The 27,112-nt window shown below is 38.0% G+C and overlaps 2 protein-coding genes and 1 pseudogene across 5 annotated transcripts in view; 2 read left to right on the forward strand and 1 right to left on the reverse strand.

Annotated features, from left to right (window-relative positions):
• Nucleotides 1-26,439, forward strand: part of LOC147391594 (THO complex subunit 7A-like) — a 31,113-nt gene extending 4,674 nt beyond the window's left edge. Inside the window, exons 1-3 of one of the 2 annotated variants that reach the window (XM_086457760.1) lie at nucleotides 8,661-8,819; nucleotides 24,480-25,101; nucleotides 26,092-26,439. In XM_086457760.1, coding sequence (XP_086313886.1) covers nucleotides 24,508-25,101; nucleotides 26,092-26,223 — 726 coding nt within the window. In that variant the 5' untranslated portion in view covers nucleotides 8,661-8,819; nucleotides 24,480-24,507 and the 3' untranslated portion in view covers nucleotides 26,224-26,439. Of the gene's footprint in view, nucleotides 1-8,660; nucleotides 8,820-24,479; nucleotides 25,102-26,091 lie in introns of those variants that run through there. The other variant, XM_086457761.1, reaches the window with a different exon arrangement.
• On the reverse strand, nucleotides 1,804-6,336 carry LOC147391596 (uncharacterized). 3 transcript variants are annotated; one of them, XM_086459912.1, is made up of 3 exons: nucleotides 5,097-6,295; nucleotides 2,337-2,404; nucleotides 1,804-2,278 (listed from the first exon to the last, which is right to left on the reverse strand). In XM_086459912.1, the coding sequence occupies exons 1-3, from the start codon at nucleotides 5,390-5,392 to the stop codon at nucleotides 2,172-2,174; spliced, it is 471 nt and encodes a 156-aa protein (XP_086316038.1). In that variant the 5' UTR covers nucleotides 5,393-6,295; the 3' UTR covers nucleotides 1,804-2,171. The 3 variants fall into 3 exon arrangements, 1 of the variants encoding a protein (XP_086316038.1); XR_015183203.1 differs by lacking the exon at nucleotides 2,337-2,404 and having other exon boundaries at nucleotides 1,804-2,277; nucleotides 5,083-6,336; XR_015183202.1 differs by having other exon boundaries at nucleotides 1,804-2,404; nucleotides 5,083-6,336.
• Nucleotides 9,139-10,253, forward strand: LOC147391597 (protein EXORDIUM-like 2 pseudogene; annotated as a pseudogene).
• Nucleotides 26,440-27,112: the final 673 nt, after the last annotated feature.

Below are 27,112 nucleotides of genomic sequence, written 5' to 3' on the forward strand. Positions count from 1 at the left end.
ACCAATTTGTGTCGGCATGTGCAAACACTATTGATCATACCTTTCTTTCTTCAAATGGTTTCTTATTGTTGTGTCAAGAATTGTGAGTGTGCTTTGTCTTGTTTTATCATTTCTTAAATTTTTAAAGCATATTTTTTTTCTTTTTTGGTAAGAATTCTATAATATTTCCATAATATATGAAATTCTACAATATTTTTAATATATTAATTATGATATTTCTATGAATTAGTTCTATTTCCAAGCTGATTGAAATATAAATCGGACTAAGAATTTGTTTAGCTGGCCCCAATTATTTGGGATGCATCTTTTGTTGTTCTTTGACTTGATTCTCAATTCTCAGAAGGTCAATATGCTAATAGAAATTTACATTGCGTTTGGATAAAGTTTTTTGATGACTTCTACTCTTTTGAGGATCTAGCAAACGTTTGAATAGGTTTTTGTTCTTATATGGAGAGGTTTTTGCTCTTGCACGGAGAGATTTTTTGCTCTTTGTTAAGAAATTCTAAAAACCTGTTTTTGCGCGGAGAGGTTTTTGCTCTTGCGTGAAGAGATTGAACTTATGTTCTTGTGTGGAGAGGTGTATCCAGACAAGGCCTTAGTTTCTTGACTCTACTGAATATATCTTCTGTCATGTCTTTACATGAAGATCCTATTATAATTTACAAGTGGGGCTCTTGGTTGGCAAGTATGAACATGGTTTCAAAACTCGGACGAGACCGAGACATATCGCATGAGTTGTCTTGATACCAGGCATCTCGGACGAGATGGACAAACAAGTCAATTTTTCGGATGAGATTTAAAATCCCACATTCATTATTCTCATTTTTAAACGTTTCGAAAAACTCATCCGATACAACTTGGTATCTGGCATGGATGAGATGCAAAACCAAGTTTTAAAACCATGAGTATGGACCATTTGATGGTCTGAGCTCCATGGATGGAAAAATATTTTCCCTTTGAAAATAGTGATTTTTAAGGTATAATAATGTATTTTCTTTATAATTCTATTTCCTGTTGGTAAAGATTTTCCATCCCATCGTGGGAAAATCGAAACTACTAATGAACTAAAAACCTGAAAACTCAACTTCGATGTCCATTGAGTCAAGTTGATAATTTGTGCGTCAAACATATTAAATTTTAAATATTTAAAATTTGGTTTTTAACATTTTACAATAATTAAAATGTTTTTTTTTTTTGTTCAAAGAAATTTAATAATATCAAAGATGACTTGGTTAGATGCTCAATTAAGTTCCTAGTTGACTTATGATTTGCCATGCTGACTTGGTTAGTAGGTTCCATTTTGGATACATGGTTAGTACGCAGCTGACATGGCAAGAGTACAGAATGATAAATCTTTTTCTTTGGGATACACATGAAAAAGATCTGCGGTTCTGTGCCCTTACCACGTTAGCCATGTGAATTCATCATTATTCTTTAAAATTATGCTGAAAGCCAACTCTGATATATTTTCCTACACCAAACAGTGGAATTCATAGAATTTGTATTTCGTGAAAACGATTTGCCTGCAATCATACAAAGCCTAAATAAAAAATGCTCAAGCAAATCTAGAGTTTGTTCTTTTCGATGAAATCAAGTTCGTGGTTCTCCACCCATAAGAAAACCTGGGTTTCATTGGGTAGGAAGAAATAATTTGTTTTTGGTTCACTTTATAATTCAAGTGTAAGAATAAGTTATAATTATAATGTAAAAAGTTACAAGTTGTAACGATTTTGATAAAAATAAAGCACTAAATCAGATAGCTGGCCCTCTTGAATTTTTGATAAATATTTCAAAAGACAAAGCTGGACCAAAATTAAAGTTGGAAGTCATGTTTGATCGAGAAGCAATACATCTTTGGAATTGATTAGCAAGCTTCCCATGGATCTGCAGGGAGATTTCAATGCTATATACTCAACCTTAATTTTATTGATATACATTATTTTTACCGAAGTAGAAGAAAAAAATCCCTTAATTTTACTGTTAATCCTTGAGACATGTGTCAAAGAACACAGCACATTTGCAAATGTTGATTGATTCTCTCTCTCTCTCTCTCCCGCAACACAAACACATAACAACAAAACATTATCACAAAGATTTGGAGTTGGCTATACAAACCCTGTTCCTCCACTCCACTTAGTCAAGAAACCAAGTCTTTCGTATCGAAAGTGAGTTTATAATATATCTGTTCTAACTTTCTCCATCCAACTTCTTTTGGGTCTTCCTCTCGCTTTCCTCTCAGGTGAAAATGCAAAATTTAGAAACCCTGGGCTTAGACATCTAGCACAATGGTAGAAAGAACCCATTTTAATTCTTGGAGATATGAGTTAGAGAGACATTGTGCAAGGCAGAAATTGAAAGCTCGGTAGAATGATGTTTAAATGCATTCTTATCGATCCTTGAAGCTCTGCAAAAATGGAATGTAAATCATTCTTGACTATTGTGGATAAAAATAACAAAGTTGATACAAGAAAATTAAAGCAAATTCAAGATAAAAAACCAGATTGCAGATCTTCTCACAGGGAAGAAACAAATTTGAAAGTAGTTGGGAGTGTCTATTTTGGGAAAATTCGTCGTGGAGACAAAAATCTCGTGAAATTTGGTTAAATGAGGAGGGTTGAGTGAATTGAGGAGACTTTCATTTGAGATTATGAATTTTTTTTACATCAGACCATCTTGAAGATTTTGGTTTTGTAGATGATTTATTTGAATGTTGCATGGAAAGAGGAAAATGGAGATAAAAATGAAAACATCTGCAAATTCGAATCTTATGAGGATGCACACAAGACTGAAGAAGATTCTAGACATGACAGAATGTCAGTTCTTCAAATACGGTATATGATTTAAACTACATAATAATAATAATCTCAAAGCTATTAGCTAATAGATTAAGACCATTACCCCATGAACTCATTATTTCCTCTTCAGATGATTTTGTACCTCCTATACATTGAGGAAAGAACACTGCTATTTGCCCACAAATATGTATTATATAAGAAAAAAGGAAAGCATGCGTGGATGGCAATAAAGATGAATACGGCCATATCCTGTTAAAATTACGAATTCTATGGACTCGGTGACGAAGTAATTTGATCAATAAAAGAAAATGTGTGCCCACCTTTTCTTTCTCCATTTTCCTTAATGGGTCTCCAAGTGGTGTGTCCAAAACCTTCTAGGGGCCTTGAACAGGGTACCCCCTTGCACCCTATTTCTCATAATTGTGACTGAATCTTTATTTCGCATGATGTTGAAAGCAGAACAAGAAAACAAAGTTCCGGTGGAAGTAAAAAAGACAAAGCCCATGTGTTACACTCGTTATTTTCAAACAATTCATTCATCATTTGTAATGCTATCGTGATGGAAGTTGGAATTTGGAAACACCAAAGGGCTAATGGATAAGTACTCCGGAGTTCATGAAGTATACGAAATCAGTAAATGTACAACAAACATGTGCCAAATAGAATAGAAAAATGCTTGCAAGACAAATGGGACTGGAAAGAACAATTCCAAAAGGAACTATAATGGGCCAAGTTTTTTTTTTTTTGATAGATAAAAATATCATTTCATTAAGACAGTCGAGATGACCGATGCAAAGAAACAATACAAGAAACGCGCAATTAAGCGGATGCAATGCTACAAATATGGTCCCATCTTACAACAAAATCTTAAAAAAAAGACCCCCCTAAACTCTTTGAATACCGTGCACACACAAAAAAACAACAAATGCAAGATTGACATAACGATGTTACCAATTGTCTCGCATTTTCCTTCAAAAGTGCGGAATTATACTTGGGCTATACATTCAAAATCTAAGGGCATGTTTGAGAATCCAAAAATCGGGGCAAGTCAAGGTCAATTTTAGTCTGAGCATATAGATATCGTTTGGCAACTTTGTGAGGTGCAAATTTCGAAACTCACATATAAGATTTTTGGCCCTAAAACTAGTTCAACTATTTCTTTTTTGAAACAGGTTTTCAAAGGAGCAAAAAAACAAAATTCAGAAAAGGCCTTTCTCTTTGTCCGACAACCAAAGCACAGAACTAGTTCCATTTGAAACCAAGGAAGTCAAGAACTAACCTTGAACCATATTTTTTGCCTCTCAACTCTATCTTTTATCAAGTCATTTGACTCTAGATCTTTTCTTCCTACCTCAATCCACCTTTTTCCACCTCCCTGTTGCATTTTAGAACATTCGACTAACAACAAAGTGCTCATGCTCACTTGAGCGGCTGAGCTATCCCTGGTCTTTGTCATATGTTCTCAATTCCCAAACCATCTCAACAAACACTCCTTCATCTAAGTTCTATCTCAACATCCTCACATCTGCTGTCCTCATTCCATGAATTATTGTTTCTTGGCGGCTCAAAATTCTGCTCTACCCCTTGTTGGCAATCCACAAGGATTTATCCCGTCTTACCTGGTATGCGTGGTTGGTGGGGTATCGCATGTACCCGGGGGGATTTGGGGGAGATGTGATGCTCCAAGAGACAATTTCCTCACCCCTACTAGTCGGGTCTATGGGTCCCGATATCCTTGTTATAAAATAAAATAAAAAACAAAAAAATCTGCTCTATAAATATACCCATGTATGGTTTTGCTATGGGGTAAGCTTGTATTCAATGAGATCAACAACTCAAAGGTGAAAGCGGGTTTGAACCCATGCATGTCTGTATCAACACTCACAAACTTAGCAAGTTGGAACCTTCAAATGTCTACTTTTTTTTTCGATAAATTTTAGATTTAAGATTATGTAATTGAAAACTAATTTTTGGTAACATCCACTCCCGACATGTTCAGTTAATTAGTTGATCAAGAGAACTTTGATCATCCTAAAATGCAAGGATCTTAATCTTTCTGTCAAGAATATCCAATAAATAAATAAAAAGGTTGAGACTTGGAAATAAAACAATATCCTATATAAATAACACAAGAATACAAATGTCACCTACATATTTCCACTTTAAATCCATTAATTAATAACAATAAAAATTATTCACTCAATTTAACACAACCTCACAAATTTCATAAAAACAATAATAATAATAATAATCAAAAACAGATTACAACTCAATAAATTTCTCTTACAGTCTCTACATTACATGAAATGCGAATCTGAGTTGGTGCCGGGTTTGCTGTCATCACCCACCAAACCATTGGGATGTTGTAAATTCTGCAAAACCTGCGGAGGCAAAGCACCAAGTCCACCACCCAATCCATCATTTCCCGATCCAAAGAATTGACACATAAGCCGAACCAATACCCCAAGAACCTGCATTTGGTTCTGTGACGCATCTGCTTGCATCTGCATCATTTGTTTCTCATGCTCAATCTGCATTTCCACCATTCTCTCTCTCCACGCCATCTCCTCCTCTTCTCTCTTCTCTTCCATCTTCATCAACCACAACCGTCGATCTTCATTAAATTCTCTCTCGAATCGAAATCTCCACTCAAATTCTCTCCTCGTCCATACTCTCTGCCTCTCCTCCCATTCAAATTCCCGAACCTCTAACCTCTCCTCTCTCTCCCTCCATCGCTCTTCCTTCCCATTCTCCCTCTCTAGATTCCTCTCCTCTCAACTCATCGTCTCCTCTTCTCTACAAATCTCCCTCTCTCTTCGTTGCTCTTCTCTCGTACCCAACAATTCTCTCAACTCCAAAATCTGTGATCCCATAAACCCTAAACCCACCATCTTTCTTCAATCTTTTCACAGTAATCGACCCCAAATTCTCCTCTTCATCACTCGATCGAATTCGAACCTTCTCCTCCTCTCCCTGACCATCATTCCCATTACTACAAACACCAAAAACACAACACCCATCTTCTTCCATCACTCCCCCTCGCTTCGTCGAGGTTCCAACCTCGAGATCCACATCTCCAAACACCTCCTTATACTTGAAGAAATTGGTCCAATGATCCTGACCGACCGTCCGTCCAGTTGAACTCATCATCTGAAACCCTAATCTTCCGTTTGACACCAAGGTACTGGTGACGCATGTTCTGAACCTTGATTGACACGTCACTCCAAGACCAACGAAAGGGGAAGTTAATTGGGTCTAGAAGGTGATGCAGGGAATTAACGTGGTCCGCGATGGGCTGGAATTGTCTCTCTCTGGTCTTAAGTTTTCTGAGGGTTCCTGATATTTGGAGATCTGCGTATTTTTTTATTAGGGTTTCTTCTTCTTCTTCTCTAGGGTTCTGTTTACAGCGTTTAGGGTTTAGGGTTTCTGATTCAGACAGTAAACAGTTCAGTCTTAAAAAACTGGAAAGAGTGGAGGCTGTCCGGCTCAGCTGCCTTACTATCATATTCATACAATGGGGAAAGTTACATGGTAATTTAGAAAAAACCCTCTAGTTTTTTAGTGAATATTTGAGATACCCATGCAATTGCATGTCAAAATGGTGCCTTACCCTTGACTCTAGTCTTTTATGTGAGACCAAGTTAAAATGACCAAAATACTCTCCATTTTCATCGTCTGGCCAAAACATCGACTTCAACCTTTGATCTCTATGAGGATAAAACGTTTCAATTTATTTGGCAACTTTTGTATTTTCTTTTTTTCCTACATAAATATTTGATTTATTTATAAAAAAATAAAAAAAAAACTATTCATTTAGATAAAAACTTCATCTTTATGGGAGGATAACTTCGTCCTAATCAAATTAGTGACATATGTTACATCCAAGATTCTCATTCTACAAAATACTTAAGTCCAAAGCCTAGTACAATCATAGTTACACTTGGGATATTTTCTTATAATGCAAAACCAAATATGGAAAAATGAAGGATAAGGGTGGATTTACAGTGGGGGTTGTGGGGTTGAAGGATGAAGGATAGGGGCGTGGTTGTAGGGGCACTTGCCTCCACAAGAAATTTTGAAGACTATGTATTAATGAGTTATTGCGACAGATATTAATGACAGATAAAAAATATTTGTTACTATTGTCTCTAAATTATTTTTTTCCTGTCTTAGTTGGCCCCACAATTTTTTGTCTACTTTTGATTGCCCCCACATGAGCAAAATCCTAACTCTTCCCCAACGAAGGATTTTAGGGGAAAGCAATTACAAGAAGTTGAAGATGGGAGTATTTTCAATCATTTTACATAATCTATTTAAGAAGATCATGGTTAAGGAGTGTTTTGACATTAGTTTGAAAAGCAAGGATACCCTAATATTCTTCGAAAGCTGAAAATGATTTTTTCTCTTATGTGGATGGCTGACTTGGAGAGAGTGAATAACACGATTGTTTGTACCACGCGTACTTTAAAAACTCCATCCTTTTTTTGCCACTTGGTGGAATTCTATTGGGGAAAGGTTTTTACAGGATCCTCAAAGTATAACTTTGATGTTAAGTGGCTGCATCATAATGAACTAGCGGAATTGACTCATGAGAGTCACTAGATTGGTCTACTAGACCGAAGTCAAGGGGGTAGGTTATCAAGTTTGAACATTGGGATGTATCCCTATTTTTTTTAACAAAAAACAGGGGTTACCTTACAATTAGGGTGATTTAAACATATGCCTCCAAGCAAATATTTGAGATATCCCCCTGTTTTACAAGTGATGACATGCCCCTCTTGACAAAATTTTCTTCTTGAGACTAATATGAAATGACTTAAACACCCTTGTGAAGTTGTTAATATCAAGCTTAAACATATTAAAAAACTAATACAAAAGTGACTTAAATGTGTTTATCAAGCTTAACCTATTTTTAGTATGTTCAACCTCCTCTTTAATGTAAATGGAAAATCCTTGAATTTTTATTTATAAAAAAATCAGCCTTCTCCTTCTTGAAAAATTCATTAGTGTTTTGTTTTGATTTTTTTATATTTATTTATGACAAAGGTTCAAGATTTGTAGGCCTAACTAGTAGGGATGAGGCAATTGACCTCTTAGAACATCATATCTCACCCAAATCACTCAAGTACATGCAATACTCTCACAACCACACCATGGTTTTAAATCTTGTTTGAAACTGAGATGATTTATCTGTGTTGTCTCAATATCATTTATCAACGAGACAAGTTGATAAGTCATTTCAAAGACATGATTTGTTCTAATTCTAAGCCATTTTTTGAAATCTCATCTAAGACGACTCAAATAAATCAAACATCTTGTTCGAGACAACTCAGTCTTATTCAAGGACTAGACGTGATGTCAAAATGAGTTTTAAAATCATGAACCACACATACCAAGTAAGTAGGGATGAGTCCTTGTGGGTCGTCAACGAGAGTGTTTAAACTCAAGACCTCTCCCTTAATGGAATCCGCCTTGGCCATTGCAACCAATGCTTCTTGGTATGTTCTTTAGTTGTTCAGTATTCTTAAGGTTGAAGAAAATTCTAAAAAATATTTCATTTTCAAAATTTAACTTGTATAATTATCCTCCATTTTTCCACAAAAATATATATCCTTTTACTTCTCTAAAATTTATTCTTATTTTTAGAAGTTTGAAGGTTGAAGAAGAATGTTAAGAAGGTTGAAAGATGATTAGAGGTTTTTTCATGGGTTGAAGAAAAGGGCGTTTAAGTCATTATATATATGTCTCATTAAAAAACCCTAGGTCAGGGGGAGAGAGTACGTCAACAGTTTGAAAACATAAGGGTATATTTAGTATTGATCAAAATATGGAGGGGTATCTTTAAATCACCCCATCCTCATTTTTCTCTTCTTCTTAATTCTTCCTCATTTTATTTTTCTCTCTTATTATCGACCGACAGCAACAGCGAACGTGGGTGAAATCTCCCTCTCTCTCTCTCTCAAACTAGAAGGGCTTTGCTGAGTTGTTGATCCGTTCCTCCTTTCCCCTAAAGAGCTCTTACAGGTGAGTCTCTCTCTCTCTATCTCTCTATTTCTTCTCTGCAAAATGTAATTCTAGAGTTAAAACCCCAACTTTAACTTCATTTGAAATCTATGTATGATCCATTACAACCCTAATATTCATTATTGAAGAACATAACGGTCATAACTGTAAAAAACCGAATCTCTTCAAACCCTAGAATTTTAGGTTATACACATGTTTCGTACCCATCATTGACCGAGTCATGATATTGATTTTTTTATTTTATTTATTTTATTTATTTTTTTAAATTTATGCGTTGGAATCCGTTATTTAATTCCCAACTTTAAACCCCTTCTCATGGTTATCCTTCGACCTCTCTTATGTATAAATAGAGGCTCAACAAACACAATAACAAGAGAAAAACACAATGACGTGGCTTTCTCTTCACCCAAACCCCCTTATTGTCATTAGTACTATATCTGTTATTGTTCTTCTCCTCCCTATTGGATCCTGGGCACATGGTCCGGATCCGGGTGCTAACCCGATCTTCCAATACCATAGGGGACCCATATTAAAGGGTCAACTCAACCTCGGCATCCTATGGTATGGATGTTTCGGGCGTGCTCAAAAAATGATCCTTCGTGATTTCATCCATTTGCTTAACGCAAATCACAACACTATCACGGCTCCACAGGTTTCTACTTGGTGGAGTATCGTGGAGCAATACCAATCCGTAATCCGTGGGAGTACCCGAACGAGGAGTCCGGGGATACGGGTACATATCGTGAAGCAGAAAACAGACAAATTATATTCGGTAGGAAAAATTGTGACCCAAGACTTCTTCCCTACTCTTGTAGCAAAAGCTACCGGGGGCATGTCATCAATGATAGCGGTGATATTTATGGCTAGGGACGTGTCAGTCGGTGGCACGTGTATGGGTCGGTGCTCGAGACATGGCACAGTGGGTGAGGGCCCGTTTCGTAGTTTATACATGGTTGTGGGGAACCCAGAGACCGAGTGTCCTGGCACGTGTGCATGACCGTTTCATAAGGCTGATTATGGGCCTCAGTCACTGCCATTTCAACCACCGAATGGGAATGTTGGTGCTGATGCAATGGCGATTGGCTTGGCTACAGCCTTGGCTGGAACTGTGACGAACCCTTATAATACAGGGTTCTTCCAAGGGTACGAGACTGATCCGGCTGAGGCCGTGTCTGCTTGTTCGGGGATATTTGGTAGTGGTGCATTTCCAGCGTATGCTGGTAAGGTTCATATGACTCCGAGTACTGGTGGGCGCTTCAATGCTCATGGGGTGAATGGTAGGAAGTTCTTGCTCCCGGCTGTGTGGAATCCGAAAACTGGCTCATGTTGGACACTCATGTAATTGATATCAGAGCTACGTACTATGACATTTGAATTTTAAGGGGTTATAAAATTTCATTTTGGGAATAAAAGTGGCAAAATTTGCAATTTAAATGGGTGAGTTTTTGAAGATAATGAAGGATTAAAACGTGCCTAATTCAAAATAATAAAAAATAACTTGCCTGATTTGTCATTCAATCTGTTTGCTTTAGCGACAAATCATTTTCCATCTCTCTAGCACTTCAATTAGTGCAGTCATTGCCTCCAAAAAATGATTACTATCCAGAAAGTGCTCTTCTTTAGTCCTTACCCATCACATTGTCCCTAGGATTTTCAATGGATCAGATTCGTATTTGGTTGGTACTAAATTGGTATTAATCTGATAAGAAATTTATTAGACCCAACATAATATATGCTGTTCCAGATCCAAATCTGATCCCATTCAATTTGATAAAAGTATATATAAAATATAATATACATTATATTTGATTTCATGCATTTTGATGGATGCATTCCATTGGAATTTCATTTTATAAAGCTGAGCAATTTTTTTTCGCAATCATCTTACGACCAACAACAAGGATTGCGCTCTTGGCCTCTTTTCACATGAATGGGGTAGCATCTAGATGGTTTCATGATTTTTTTTGTGTGTGTGTTTTTGTGATGGATGATTGATGTTTTATTGATTGAGTTGAGCTGAGCTTGAGCTCAACTCTGTTTCACATGCCCTGATCAAGATTGGTCCAACTTGGCTTGTTTTGAGAGCCTCTTCAATTATTATAGTGAAAACAAGGCATTAGACACTCCTATCCTGAAAAACTTGATGCATGGCATATTTGTACAATTATTTCTTAATTTTGAGACATGCACTGTCATATGAATGTTAGGGACTGGCAGATTTTTACACACACTGCCAACTTGACACAACCCTCCTTTATCCTAGCTTGGATTGGCAATGTGGTATAAAGGGAAAACCACAACAAGCTGAGTTAACTAGATTAATGTTTTGAAACTATATCACTGGTACTTTCTTACTATTTTCACTTGTTCGTCATTTCTTGTTGCAATCATATAGGGTTCGATTGTTCCATCTAAAGTTTCTTTTTTCATCTAGACTTCCCCCTTTAGATAAGATTCTGATGTTAGAGAACCTCATGGTTAGTTTTTTTTCCTTAAATTTGTTAACTATTGTCCACTATGCAAAGCTAGTGGGGAGTCAGTAGACCACATTTCTCATTCATTGTTCTTGTGCTAGAGATATCTGGTTTTCTTTCACTTCCTCGATAAGCATTGATTGGGTCTTCTGCTAGTCTGTGTTTCTTATTTTTCAAGGCTGGGTTTCAATTTTTTTTTTTTTGATCGATAAAAAGAATCATTTCATTAAGGCGGTTGAGGAGACTGACGAAAGGAAATAATACAACAAACTTGATCCCATCTAACAACAAAGTCTTCAAAAGACACACCCCTAAACTCCATGAAAACCTTGCACCAAAAGAACAATAAACCCAAAATGGACATTACAATGTTATCATCCAATTCACATTTTCCTTCAAAAATGCATTTGTTACATTCCAACTATATTCCCTAACAAATTGTGAAAGGGATGATGCTCCACAATATTTTCTTGGCCTCACCAAAAGAATAACCCCACAACCTCCACATCTTGAACACGTTTAGGATCGATGAGGGCATGCACTCCTCCACACCAAAAAGGTGAATATAATGCTTCCAAATGTTGTTTGCCATGGTACAATGAATCAAAATGTGGCTTGCGGATTCATGGCACCTTAAGCATAGAGGGCATATGTTGGGACCCATCATGCCCCGTTTCATGCATTGGTTCATCGTTGAAATTCTACCTAAAGAGGCACACCATGTGAAGAAAGTCACTCTCAAAGGGATCCTTGGGCTCCAAATAGAAGAAGTCAGGAAGTTTTGCAAACTTTGATCCATTAAATAAGTATAAAAGGATTTCACTATGAAAGTCCCTTCTAATATTGGACATCTACAATTCTAGTTAGAGTTTTAGTAGGATTTCTATTTCTAGTTTTAGTAGGATTTCTATTTCATAGTTATGTTAGTAGTACAATTTCTTGTTAGTTTCTAATTTTTAAAAAAAATTCATTTTTATTATTTAGATTCCAATTAGAAATCCTTAGATGTATCCACATTGAGTTACAATTGGATTAGAAAGTTGTTATTATGTTATACATAAGTTAGAAATGTTAATTTTTAGTATTTTAGTAGGATTCTAAGTTGTTATTATGGAGTTATCCATATAAGGAGCTCAAAATATGAAAATTGAGAATAATAAAAATAAATTATGTTTTAAAAAAAAGGTTTTAGACCTTTTCCTCTTGTAGATTCTAGTAATCCTACCGGTTGAAAACGGTGATCTTCTTCCTTGTTCATTATTGTGATTTACTTCATGCTCCGCTACGTCAATCAGTATCAGAGCGAGAGTGTTCCTCGTTCCTATGATAACTAAAGACGGATCAAATTCGATAAATCTCATGGATGATGCTCTAGATTATCAAGTTTTAACCATAGCAACCTTCGAATCCTTCCAACGGGAGACTCAACGGTCGTTTTAAACTAAGCATACATCAATTGGGCAGTTGACTCAGGCTTTGCATAAGGATCAGATCCAAGGTAATGAACGAATCATACCTAATGATAAAGATCAACATGTTCAAGGATCGAGGTTATGAACATTCATAAGTGAGCCTATGAAAGTGAGTCTAGTGATGAAGAAATTGATGATATAATACTTCAATAGGGTGAACGAAGGGGTGCAATGCAAGATTGAAACTTTCGTATTAAGGTTGATCTTCCTTCTTTTAATGGTCAACTTCATATAGAGGAATTTCTTGATTGACTTTTGGAGGTGGAATGTTTTTTTGATTGCATGGATATTGCTGAAGAAAAGAAAGTTAAGCTTGTAGCTTACACGCTTAAAAGAGGAGTTTCGGCTTGGTGAGAGCAGTTGCAGTTGTCACGAACTCAACAAGCCAAAGCCCCAATCCGAACTTGGTAGAGAATGAAACAACTATGGAGGGCACGTTTCCTCCCTATGGACTATGATTAGATACTATTCCAACAGTACCAAAATTATTTCCAAGGAAATCACTCAATTCGGGATTATGCTACTGAATTCTTTTAACTATCAGCCCATAACGATCTTGTTGAAATAGAATCACATCAAGTAGCTAGGTTTTTGGGTGGATTGCGTGTGGCCATCCAAGAAAGGGTTTTGTTATAGCCTATTTACATTCTGAATGATGTAGTTCTGTTAGCAACAAGAGTTGAAACCCAATTGGATCGTCAAAGTTGGCGGAATCAGGCCTTTGAGAAGATTGTGATCACTACGACAATATCGAAACTGGAATTGAATAAAGAAAAAACATGTTTTGAGGAAATACTCAACACATGTTACAAATCAAGATTCGGGAGTAGTCAAGCTAAGTCAATTGCAAAAGCCAAAGCTAATTGGGGTTTATCTTCAAATCCTTATACCCACCCACAATTGAATAAGTATTATCATTGCAATCAACCAGGATTTCCTTCTAACGAGTGCCCACAACGTCTAGCGGCCAATGTAACAACTCATGTTGAAGTAGTAGATGATGTTGAATCGGATCCTAAAGAAGAAGTGGAAGAAGAACAAGAGACTTGGACTCACGAAGAGAAAGGAGTTTCTCTTGTTGTTTGTAGGCCGATGTATACACTAAGACAAGAAATCGATCCACAAAGACATAACATCTTCAGGACTAGGTGTACAATCAACCAAAGGGTTTGTGATTTGATAATAGATGGTGGCAACAGTGAAAACATTGTGTTTAAGACCATGGTTAACAAGCTACAGTTGAGGACCGAAAAGCATCTCGCCCCCATACACAATCGGTTGGATCAAGAAGGTAGGTTAAACAAAGGTAACTGAAAGATGTCAAATTCCATTTTCAATTGGAAAATTTTACAAGGATATAATTACTTGTAATATAGTTGATATGGATGCTTGTCATGTGTTGCTTGGTAGACCTTGGCAGTATGATGTAAATTTTACCCACAGAGGCAAGAGCAACACTTTCATGTTCTATAAAGATGGAATTAAAATTGTCCTTGCCCCTATGAAAGGAGAGAATTGTCTCAAAACTACTAAAGTAGAGCGGCAATCCTTTTTAATTGTTAGTGACATCTTACAAGAGTCCAAGGAAATGGGAGAGGTATACCTTAGTAGTGAAAAGTGAAGAAGATAAGGTTTTGGAAGCCCCTAAAAGGGTGGGACCTTTGCTGGTTGAATTTGAGAAGATTGTACCTGAAGACCTTTCAGATGGGCTTCCTCCTATGAGAGATATTCAACATCATATTGATTTGGTTTTTGGTGCAAGCTTGCCTAACTTGCCACATTATAGGATGAGCTCAAAAGAGTTTGAAATCTTGTAGAATCAAGTTGAAGAATTGATTTGTAAGAGATTAACCAAGGAAAGTATGAGCGCATGTGCTGTCCCAGCTTTGTTGACTTCAAAGAAAGACATGTGCATTGGTACATAACCATCCACAAATAAAACTGTTTTGTAGATGTATAGAGTGGCCATACACCGTGAGTAATTCCCTATATACGACTAATGACATACTTGATATGCTAGAAGGGTCTAAGGTGTTTTCTAAAAAGATCTAAAGAGTGGGTACCCCCAAATTCGCATCAAACCAAGTGATGAATGAAAAACAACTTTCAAAACCAAAGAGGGTTTGTATGAATGGTTGGTAATGCCATTCGGGTTGTTCAATGCACCAAGTATGTTTATGAGAGGGATGAATCAGGTACTCAAACGCTTCATTGAACGGTTTGTGGTTTTTTATTTTGATGATATATTAATTTATAATCACTCTACTGGAAAACCACCATTTGAGATTGTGTATGGTCGACTTCCTACACACACAATGGATTTAGTTCCACTATCAAAGTTACTAGATATGAGCATTATTGGATATCACATGGTTGAAAAGATGACTTCAATTCATGCTAAGGTCAAGAAGCAGTTGGAGGAATTAGTTAGCAAGCATAAAGCTACCGCTAACAAACACCATCGGCTGAAGGTTTTCAAAGAGGGTGATATGGTTATGGTTCATCTTTGCAAGGAGAGATTTCCAATAGGCACGTACAACTAAAGCAAAAGAAAATGGACCATTTAAGATCCTACGGAAAATTAACGATAATTCTTGTGCCGTTGATCTTCCTAATGACATGGCTATCTCAAGGACTTTCAATGTACAATATTTGTCTAAGTATTACACACAAAATTCTCACTGGTTACCATTAGTTAACTCGAGGACGAGTTCTTTTCAAGTGGAGGGGACTAATGTAGGATATCTACTATTCTAGTTAGAGTTTTACTAGGATTTCTATTTCTATTTCTAGTTCTTGTAGGATTTCAATTTCATAGTTATGTTAGGAGTACAATTTCTTGTTAGTTTCTAATTTGTTTTAAAATTTATTTTTTATTATTTAGACTCTAATTAGAAATCCTTAGAAGTATCCAAATTGAGTTGCAATTGCATTAGAAAGTTACTATTATGTTATAGATAGGTTAGGAATGTTAATTTTTAGTATTTGAGTAAGATTCTAAGTTGTTATGATGGAGTTATCCATATAAAGAGCTCTAAATCCGAAAATTGAGAATGATAAAAAATAAATTATGCTTTTTTTAAAAAGGTTTCATACCTTTTCCTCTTGTGGATTCTAGTAATCCTACCGATTGAAAATGGTGATCTTCTTCCTTGTTTATAATCGTGATTTACTTCACGCTCCACTACGTCACCTTCCCTCCCTCCAATCCACACTCTCTAGTCCTCAACACCGATCCTCATCTCGTTCCCCTCCAAGCTATCAAGAAGGGGAGGCACCAAACCCACCTCCCAATCATTAAAATTCCTCCTAAAGTCAAAATCCCACGCCTACCCATCACCTTCGGTCGAGAAGAAAGAAGCCACTGATTGTCCTTTTTTTTTGGGACAAAGCATAGAGTTCCGGAAATTGAGTTGCTAAGGGCATATCCAAACACCAAGTATCTTCCCAAAATTTGTTGCGCTAACCATCCCCATCCTTCAATCTAACTTTCCTTCTAAAGACTAGTAGGTGGGTAGTTATCCCCTTCCAAAGACCACAACCATAAGGAGCTCTTGCTATCCCAATTCCCCTCATCCACCCCAAATTTAGAAGCAATCACTATTCTCCACAAGCTATTCTCTTCTACCCCGAACTGCCATAACCATTGTTTGTCATACCCAATCTTTTAATGCCCAAGCTCCCTGGTGTGCAAATCTTCTTCTAACTAACGAGATGAAATTTTCTCCTTCCCTCTCTATCATGCCACAAAATTTTCTAAACATCTTATCCAACCTTGACTCCATACTTTTTGGGCACTGGGAACAAAGACAAATAAATAGGGATGGATGCTAAGGAGCTTTAAAGTAAGGTTACCTTTCCCTCCTTTGACAAGTACCTATTTTTCCATGAAGCTAGCTTTCTTTCAACCTTCTCGAATACATGGTCCCAACTGATCTTGCTCCTAGCCACGACCCTTAGCGGGAAGTGGGAAGTGGGAAGTGCCCCCACCGAACAACCAAGTGTGGCAGCCAAGAAATTAGATCTGTGCACACTGCCAACTGCATAGATTGTACTCTTTCGAAAATTGATAGCTAATCCCGAGACCTCCTCAAAGCCACAAAAAACCCCACTTAGGATGCCAAACTGTCTATGCGAAGCTTTTGCAAACACTAACAAATCATTTGTGAATTGGAGGTGATACTTGTGGGCCCCCCATTCATGTTGAGAAACCTACAAATCACCATTGGAGGCTGCCTTGGCGATCATCCTACCTAGGGCCTCTGCTACAATGAAGAAAATAAAATGAGATAGTGGATCTCTTTGTAAGCCTCTCGAGCTTTTTAAAAATTGTGTGGGGAACAGTTCACAAGGATGGAAAGAGAAATTGTCGAAACACATCTCATCACCCAACGAGTCCACATCCTTCCAAATCCAAGGTGATCCACATGTACCGAAGGAATTTCCCACTAATGTGATCATATGCTTTTTCTAAGTTTATTTTGCAAACTACGCCAGACCTTCCAGATTTAATTCTTGAAGTGATGCACTCATTAACTATGAGAGTACCATCCAAGATTTGTCTTCCTCTGATGAAAGCACTCTGTGTTTGGCTACCCCATCCAACACACTTCAATCTTTTTGCAAGCAATTTAGATATAATTTTATATGTTGACCAAACCAAGTTAATTGGTCTCAAATCCACAATGTCCTCCGCCCCAAGGGCTTTTGGAATAAGAGCAATGAAAGAACTATTTGAGCCGATATCCAAGAATCCCTCGTTGTAAAACTCCCACACTACCTTCAGTAGGTCCCCTTTCTCTGTCTCCCAACACTCCTTGAAAAATCCCATTGAAAAATCATCTAGCCTCGGTGCCTTGTTACTACTCATGGCGGAAATAGCTCAATGGACTTCTTTCTCTTGGAAAGGTCTCTCCAGAAATATCTTATGTGCTGTGGAAATCCCATCAAAGTGCAAGCCATCTAAGTTTGGCCGAACACTAGAAGTTTCTGTATACAAAAATTTATAATAATCCCCACACCGCTAGCTACCTCATCTTCCCCTTCCCTCCAAACACCATTAATCTTCAACTTTGAGATATGGTTTGCCTTACTATGATCGTTTGCCATCCGATGGAAGACTTTCATGTTATTGTCTCCTTCTTTGGCGCCAACACACCTCTTCCATAGCCGCCACCTTTTGGAAATTCTCTTTCAAATCCATTCTCTTGAAGCGCCTTTCCAAGGATAATGCCCCTTCCTCATCTTCCCTATCTAGTACCTTTATTTCAAGTAACAATCCTTTCTTCTTAGTCTCTATCCTTTCAAAAGTCTCCACGTTCCATTTCTTCAATCTTTCTTTAATCTCTTTAAGCTTTAACCTGAAACGGCCTCGAGCCTCCCTTGAAAGGATAGTTCCTCCCACCAGTTATGAATCAAATCCTTAAACCTTGCTTGCAGCAGCCACATGTTCTCAAAGCAAAACAGACTTGGGCCCCTCCTCACCACACCCACTTGGAGGCAAATAGAGCAATGATTGGAGACTGGATTCGTCACTATTTCATGCAAAATTGAGTTGAAATGATCCTCCCAATCGCTTGAAACTATGAACCTATCCAATCGGTTTGAGCACCGACCTTTCTTGGTTGTTCGACTAAGTAAAGCGATTGCTGTGGAGAGGAAGATTAATGAGTTAGTTTCTATCACAAACTCTCCAAACCTCCTCATCCTCAAAGTCACCCTTGACCCACCAAGCTTCTCGAACGAGAACTGAATCACATTGAAGTCCTCCCCAAACACCACGGCGTATCCCAATAATAGAGCTTAAAACGGGTCGGATACGGTTTGGATATGAGTATGTCCATATCCATATCTGAATTTTTTATTCGGATTCATATCTGGATACCTAATAGCTAAAACCATATCCAAACCATTTTACTTTTGTCAAATCCATATCTAGATCCGATCCGATCGAATTAATTGATTCAGGTCCAGATAATGTCAAACCATTTAAGGTTATTTTAAATAAAATTGAAAAAATGTGGTCAAATGGTGATTTTAACTCAAGACCTCTCCATTTTAAAGAGAAGTCTTGACCACTACACCCAACTATTGTTGGTTGATGGAAAATAACTTGAAAAATATAAACATACAACTTGTAAAGTAATATATCATTCGGATCTTGGTGGATATAGGAATGAATCCGTATCCGACCTGGATCCGATTCGGATCAACGGACAGCAACTCATATCTGAACCATATTTGAATTCGGATGTACTTGATGGGACTAAACCCGCTAAATTCGGATTCGGTGCACACGGATTTTATTATTTGAAGTCCTACCCAATTATTGTGCACATCATCTAGCTCATCCCAAAATTATCGTTGCTCCGAGTCACAAGTCAGGCTATACACACCAGTGAAGATCCACTTAAACTCGTCTCTAACACAATTGCAAAGGATAGACACCATGAAGGCTCCTATTAACACATCCTCAATCTCAATGCTGCGTTTGTCCCACATGACTAGCACACCCCCTACTGCCCCCAATGCAGTAAGGTTGGCCCAACCCACATCTGATTTCCCCACAATTCCCCAACAAACTTGTCATCCACGTCCTAACTTTAGTTTCCTGTATGATCACGATTTGAGCCTTGGCAGACCTCACCATTGCTTGCACCGCTGCTTGCCTGCCTCTGTTATTCAAGCCCCTAACATTCCAAGACATGATTTTAATTGACATAGAAAACTCAAAACAAATCTGGACCTGCAAACTGCTACACCACCAAACCAGGACACCTCCAGCTAAGCACTCAGGTCTTGGATTTCCCTAGTTAGTCTCAACTTCCTGTCTTCAATAACTTGGGCCTCCACATCTAGTTCCTGTAGTGGAGGTGCACTCAAAACAAACTCCTGTGTCGAAGTGCCTGCCTCTGACACCTGAAGGAGGCTATCAGGTAATCGAACTAGTTCCTCTTCCTCATTCCAGGAAGCTACCACCTTTTGGAGGCAACACATGATACCCTCTTGATTCTTTGTAATTATCTCCAGTAACAACTTAGATTCTCTGTGATTACGGCCTATATGCAGACCAATTGAAAGGCAGACATTAAGCCCATTCTAGACTGGCCATCTTGACTTATCTTCATCCTCCCTCATAGCCTGTTCACAACCTTCACCCCCATCTTCCCCATTCATCACTTGAGGAGGTTCTACCCCTTTCTCCACACAAGCCCTACTGTTATCTCCCTAAGAAATCTCCCCCATCGTCATCCTTCTTGGCCAGATGGATCGGTTCCAGCACATCCACACAACCCTCTCTAGCAATTTTCTTGACTTGACAAAACTTTCAGTCTGCCTTCGACAAGCCTCAGCCACACTGGTGTTGATTCCATTCTCTATCAGAACCATAGGAGCTTTTTTGTGAAACCATCCTCCAGCGATTACTGCCTTCTAAGGTGCGCGTAGTGCTGTTGTTCAATTCACTCACTTCCTCCATTGCGATTTCGCAACTACTGACCTGCTTTTTAAACCAACAGAGAGGTTGTGTTAACAACACAGCTACTCACCTCTATCGGGTTGGGCCTCCTAGTTCTTATTTGATTTTGAATATCTGAGTGATGCACAGGTTCATCCACCATTCACTAGCCCAGCCCAAGCTCATAAGTCCCAGTCTCGGCCCACTTGAGTTTCTCATCAACTCTACGATTCAGGCCCTCCATATCTTTTGAAGTCTGAGAACTTGCCTGGGCCCCTGAAGCACACCCATTCTTAATTTGGGCCGTGGTTTCCTTAACTATGCCAGCAATGGGCTCGGCTCAATGCTGTTTCCCACTTGGACTTGCCTGAAGGCCCTCCAACCGCATAGATATAGGCCCTAAATTGGTTTGGGGTGGATTATCCATGCCCTTGGTATCCATGATCCCGTTTTCTCTTTGCCATTTGCGGTAGTGAAGGTTTTCAGCCACGTGTCCCAGTTTTGATGCCAGGTGTTTCAACCCCGGAGCCCAAGAATGACACTCAACCTCCAGATTGCACATATCTCCACGTCCTCCAGGGAATTTCCGTTTGAAATTCAAAAAGTTGGGAAGCTTGTTTTGAATGCCAATGTGAACAGGTTTTGGTATTACCAGGTCCAGGTTGATCCTCCAGGACCCTTCGTCCCCGCTTCTTTCTCTTTCACCTCTGTGTTTTTGGGCCTCTCCACCTCCGAGTCTGTTAATACCTTCTTTAGATTGTCGATTGCCCTTACTGGAACCTCCACTGCAGGACTTTTCCCCTGTTCTTCCACCCCCACCTCAATCGTCAGTCTATGCCGAAAACCCTCCAACCAAACCTGAAGACCGCGCCGCATCCTCCATGGTGAGTATCCAACTTTGATACAAGCATAGTCCAGTTTCTCCTGCTACATGGTTCTGCCCTCTACTTCCAGCAGCCCACCCAACTGTCGCCCAACCTTCTTGAAAACGGATTCGTCCCATAAATGGAAAGGCAGACTCCCCAAATGCACCCAAGACCCTTTTGTTGTCCACTCTGGGTTCAGTTTGTTGCAATTGGCATACCAGGATCTGAAGGAGAAGGATCCCCCTTTACTGTCACACCCCCGAGCCCCTGAACGTGAGCAACCACTTCTCTATTAGCCAAGACCAAAACCCTTCTACTGTTTTCCCAGAATAGTAGTTTAACTTTCATCGCTGAGGAAGAGCCCAAACATCTCTGAATACTTTCTAGCAAAGCACCCCAATCTGCTTCCAGATCTGAAGCTTTACAAATCAATGCCCATCTCCATTTATCGAAACCCCTTCCAATGTTACCTGTTTGGAAGTTTCTGTTGTCCAGGTCTTTAGATTGTAATGATGATGGCTTAACACAAAGAAGGTCAAGTGAATCCTCCTCAGTAAAGCAACCCGAAGTATGGTCACTGCCCTTGATCTGATCCAGACCCAGTAAAGCTTTCCCTTTACGAGTAACTGTTTGTGACAAAGACCTTCTCCTTGTCCTTGGCTGCGAGATCCGCAATTTTCTCCTCTTCCTTCAGAAACATTTACCACCACCCAACGCCATCCTTACCCTCTGGACAGATGACTAATCTGGATCGAGCCTACGCAGAGAACTGTTGGAGCTTCACAAATCTTCTAAAATGATTCTGATCCCCCCTAACAACTAGTGTGTGCCCTACTTAGCCTGAAAGCCCTTCGTAGAGGCAACTGCGATGTCAAGTTGTTTGCTGAACCAGATTGCTTCATCCTCTCCCAGAGTAATGCTCGACCCATCCTCTTACCAAGTTCAATCACTTCAATCCCTCTATGCCTCTTCACCCAACATTCTCGTAGCTCGAAGCCTTTCCTCTCAACCTTGGTGGTGAACCTCCGCTTGCTCCACTCCATGGGCTTTAAATTCTTTTATATTTGAAGAAGAATTCTATGGAGCATTCTCCTGTTTTGCAATATGTTAGGGATTTTGGAGGAAAGGAATAGACGAGTATTCAAGGGAAGGGAGTTGGGCATCAATGAAGTCCTCACAACATTATGGGTTTGTTGTATTTTGGAGTAAGCAGTTTAAGGACTTTAGGTGGTTCTTCTTTGGGGCCCTTTTGTTTAGATGGGATTCTATAATTTCTGATGAGTCCTAATTATTTTGTTATGTGTTTCTTTTGCTTTTCTTTTTCTTTTATGGTCTTCTTGGTATCTTTCTCTTTCTTTAATGATATTCCTTTACCTATCGAAAAAAAAAGGGCGGTACTTAAGATATTGGTGATCTCTAATTAAGATTTTTTCTGCCTACCAGAAAAAAGAAGATAGTTTTGTGATTACTGTTTAAAATTGTCTTAGTACAAAAGATGCGGAATATTTATTTTGAATACCAGCTGAATGTGATTGAGGAAAAGCTCCGCAAAACTATTTTTCATGGACAATGTTGCTAGAGAGGATGGCTAGGATCCTAAACAATGTACCCAACTCAAAAAATTGGACTGCATGTAAACTTTGATCAGGTTAAAAGTATTACATTTAAATTTCTAAAAAATTTATGCTACCTTAGCCCGTCTTTTAGCCTTTTATTTCTTCTATATCTAAAACTGAGGTAATTTGCATCCCTGGGGCTAGAATGAAAATTAATTCTTTTATGTACAGAAAAATCCTATACATGAGAAGAAATGAAAAAATCAAAATGCCCTCCACCCCCGCACCCAAAAAAAAAAGGGGGAGAATAGGGCTTCACACTAAACTTATGGTTGTCCCTAAAATACAAAATTGCCAAAGGCCTTTTACCTAATTCTGGCCTTCATTGCATCCCATATAATATCTTTGTTTCTAAATGAATTTTTGAAACTCGAACTCTACTTGTGTTTATCGTTGTAGAGGTGATGAAGGATTCAAGTGGGATTAATGATCTTTAGAAATATTAGCTTGACTTTATAAATTGGTGTGGTGAATGAGTAAAAGGGCCTGAGAGTATAACCGTTCTCCTCTAGTAACCTTTACAGATCTGTTCTGATTTTCTTTTAGTAGGTTTATCATATTGGTTGAGATTACATCTCATGTCATGATTTAGTCAGGACTGGAACAGTGATTAAATTCCCACACATTGATCATTACTAATTCTTGTCAAACACTGTAAAATATTCCCAGTTGTTTGGGAATTGCAGCTCCTCATACCTGTTCCTTCACTTTGCACTAAAGCTTGGGTTTTCGTTTTATGATGCTTTGAATGATTAAGAGTTTCAGTGGTAGCCAACAGAAATATAATTATCGCCATCAATCATCAAAGTCGTGTCCCAAGTATCTGGGGTTGGCTAACCCACAGAAATATAAGCTAACCTACTTGTAACAATAGATTTAAAAAAGGAGAGATTCTATTGCCACACCATCTTTTGCTAATGGTTCATATGTAAATCACCAAAGAATTAGCACACATCTTGGGGTGGAGTTAGCAAAAGTTGGCCTCAAGACAGGATGTTTGGTTGGATGCTTTGGGGTTGCTTTTTTTTCCTTTTTCTGTTTTTTCTGGTGTAAAGTTAATCTGAAGATCAAGGGTGTATTTTTTGAGGATTTTTTTATTTAGGTGGGATTCTTTATGTGAGGACTAGTGGGTTTTGAGTCGTCCTTGTACATTCTCTTTTTCCTCTTTTATTAATATAATTTACACTTATAAATAAAAATAAAAATAAAAATAGAAGCTCTCTTAAAAATGCAGCTTGGGTACTTATCCAAAAAAAAAAAAAAAAAGGCAGCTTGGGTCACTTCTGTGAGATCTCTCGGAGTCTTTGTTGAGCATGGGCTACTTCTTTCCGGGGGCAAAGTGGGTTCTTTGGTATATAACTCCCTTTGTGGTGGGCTGGGGCATTTGGAAAGAAAGGAATCATCGGCTCTTTGACGGGAAGGAAGCCTCCTTTGATGAATTGTTAGTGTCAATAAAAGGTTTTTATTTTCTTAGTGTAAAGTTTTTGTGGAGTTCGAAGGAGTTTTCTTTGATGACTTCATGGGGATATGTGATTGGGTTTGTAGATTGTAATAGCTGCTTTGGGTTGGTTTGTTTCTCTATACTCTTTCTTGATGGCCATCTCGACCACTTTTTATATAAATTGCATTTACCTATCAAAAACACAATTTTTTTTTGCTGAAATTCAAACTGGGCGGTGGGATCTTCAGCGAACTTGCTATCAGATATAATCATGCATTTGTTATGCTGTTGACACAAAGTATTCCCATATGTATTTACATTTACTTCTACTGTAGGCTTGGAGTAATTCTCTACCGTTCAAAAATGTTGGTAAAGGGCAGGAAAGTTTCTGGCAGAGGAGAAGAGATGACTGCACATTATGCTTTTGGTCCCCTTGAAGACGATACGATCATCAAACACAGACTTCTCACCCGAACCACAACCACAAGGGGTGAGCCCCCATTGAAGAAACTTCAGAAGAAGTTCGTATCTTTTACCCTCGAGATCGACAAAGATGCAGATAACTATAGTGTATGTGAGAGGTTGTACAGAGCCTTCTTACAAGAGATGACCACCTTTGAGCTTCCACTCCTCAAGAGCAAGGCAGTTATTGATGCAAACCTCAGAGAGAAGGAGAACTTTAACGAACTCCAAGAAGAAATACGCCGACAGATCTTGCAAGCTCAAGCTGATATCGAAGATCTGAAGAAACAGTTGGAAGAGAGTAAGATTGAAAGGCAGCACAAGGAAGAATGTGAGGCAATCAGGAAATTGATAGCTATGCAGCCGCCTAGATCAGAGACCCAAAAGATTATCACGGATCTCGAGAAAGAAATTGCAGTGTTGGAGGCCGAGAACACTGCTGGGTCAAGGACATTGGAGCTTCGCAAGAAACAATTCTCTCTTCTATTGCACGTGGTAAGTTGGATTTCACATTTACTTTGTATTGTTTTTTTTATCAAAATATTTTTTTGAGGAAGATGTAGAGATGGTGAGGTATAAATAAATGTATGGAATCTCTCTAACACTGCATATGTGCATTGGTTAAGCACGACATAGATATCTCTCTCGCTCACAATTTCAACACTTTATTTCTTCTAAGGTATATTCTTCCATGAAATGGTTTGAGATTGAGAGTGTTGGTATCAAAGCATCATCCCAAATATATGGGGTCGGCCATTTTTTGATTCCATATCACAATTTTTAAGCATTTGAGTGTTTCTAGTATCTATATTCCCCCAGTCTCCGATTGTAAAAAGTGGCCATTTGCATTGTTTCTTTTGATTCCTCTTTCTATTTTATTTTCATTTTTTGTTCTCTTTTGTTGAGTGTATATTTTCCTCTACTCTTGGGTGTGTCATACTCCAGTTAAGCCATGTGACCCTCTTATATTTGTAGTTGTCCCCTTCTCCAACAGATTGGTCTTTTGGGGTAGTTGGTTGGTTAACATGGTATCAGAGTGCTTTGTTCATAACGGTCATAGGTTTGATTTTTTCCACCCTTACGGGTGAGGGGAGGGTTGAGTGTATATTTTTCTCCGCTCTTGGGCCTGTCATACCCTAGTTAAGTCCTGTGACCCTCTTATATTCATAGTTCTCGCATTCTCTAAGAGATCGGTCTTTTGGAGTAGTTGGTTGGTTAACATAGTGTTAGAATGCTATGGCCGTGTAAGTCACAGGGTCAATTTTTTCCACCTGTACGAGTGAGGGGGAGTGTTGAGTGCATATTTTCCTCCACTCTTGGGTGTGTCATACCCCAATTAAGCCTTGTGACCCTTTTATATTCACAGTTCGCCCCTTCTCCCAATTATACCTACGTTAATTTCTTTTATAGAAATGTGGGTCATGAAATGTATGACGATTTGTATTCTGACCCATTTATCTTTTGTTATATTTCCCATCTTCGCAGGTGGATGAGTTGCAAAATACCATAGAGGAGGAGCAGAGGAGTTTGGCTGAGGAGCTTAGAGTTGCCATGGAAGAGCAGAAAAACAACATAGAGGATGCTAATGGTGGTCTAGAAGCCATGGCTGTGGATTAGTGATTTGTGGTGTTATGTTCTCTCAGGGCTGGTTTTGGTTTATATGAGTAGAATTTATTTTTATCCTCTTAGACAATTAATTAGAGGACCCTAAGAGGGTTTATATTAGAAGATAATGTCAAATTCTAGCTGATGGGATAAATACAAGGGAAAATTATTTAAAGGACCCTGGTGGATGGACTTTTTTACGAAATAGTCATTAAGTTTTGGGCGGTCTCTTTATAGTCCATTTGGTAAAATTTTCTTTTCTTAATGGTCCTTGAACCTCATCTCACGTTTGTAATGTCTTTGAAATACCTAAACCACCATTTTCTAATATCCTTCACTTAGTTAAGTTTTAAAATGGCTTATTTTTATTAGGAATGCTGGATAGAGGATAATATTTTCTTAATTTTGAATATTTAGACTTTTTATTATTTATTTTGATGTTTCATAAAAAGAAATAATAACGAAATTGAAATAATTTTTTTTATTTTTTATGATTATATTGTTATTTTTTCTTTGTGATTATAATATATGCATTTTGGGTATTTTGATTATAGTATTGAAGTTGAAAAAACAGAAAATTTGATTCACGTTATAGTGTTGAGTTCACTTTTTATTGTTTAGTTCAACATTTAGTGTCGCACTCACCACATTAGCGTTGAATTTATCACTTTTTATTATCTAATTCAACAATTTTAATTATTGTCGAGTTTGACAATATATTCATTAAAATAGAAGTTGAACTCGATGGTAATTAGAGTTAGACAATAAAAATATTGAAATAGACAATAAAAAGGGGTGAACTTGACATTGTAAATATGATCAAGATTTTTCAATTTTATTTTTGAGTTCAATACTAGATAAATTTTCTTGAAATATCTAAAATGCATAAATCATAGTTGTA

This window comes from Akebia trifoliata, chromosome 11 (genome assembly GCF_017979445.1).
Source record: "Akebia trifoliata isolate Shusen 1 chromosome 11, ASM1797944v1, whole genome shotgun sequence".
Classification (NCBI taxonomy): Eukaryota; Viridiplantae; Streptophyta; class Magnoliopsida; order Ranunculales; family Lardizabalaceae; genus Akebia; species Akebia trifoliata.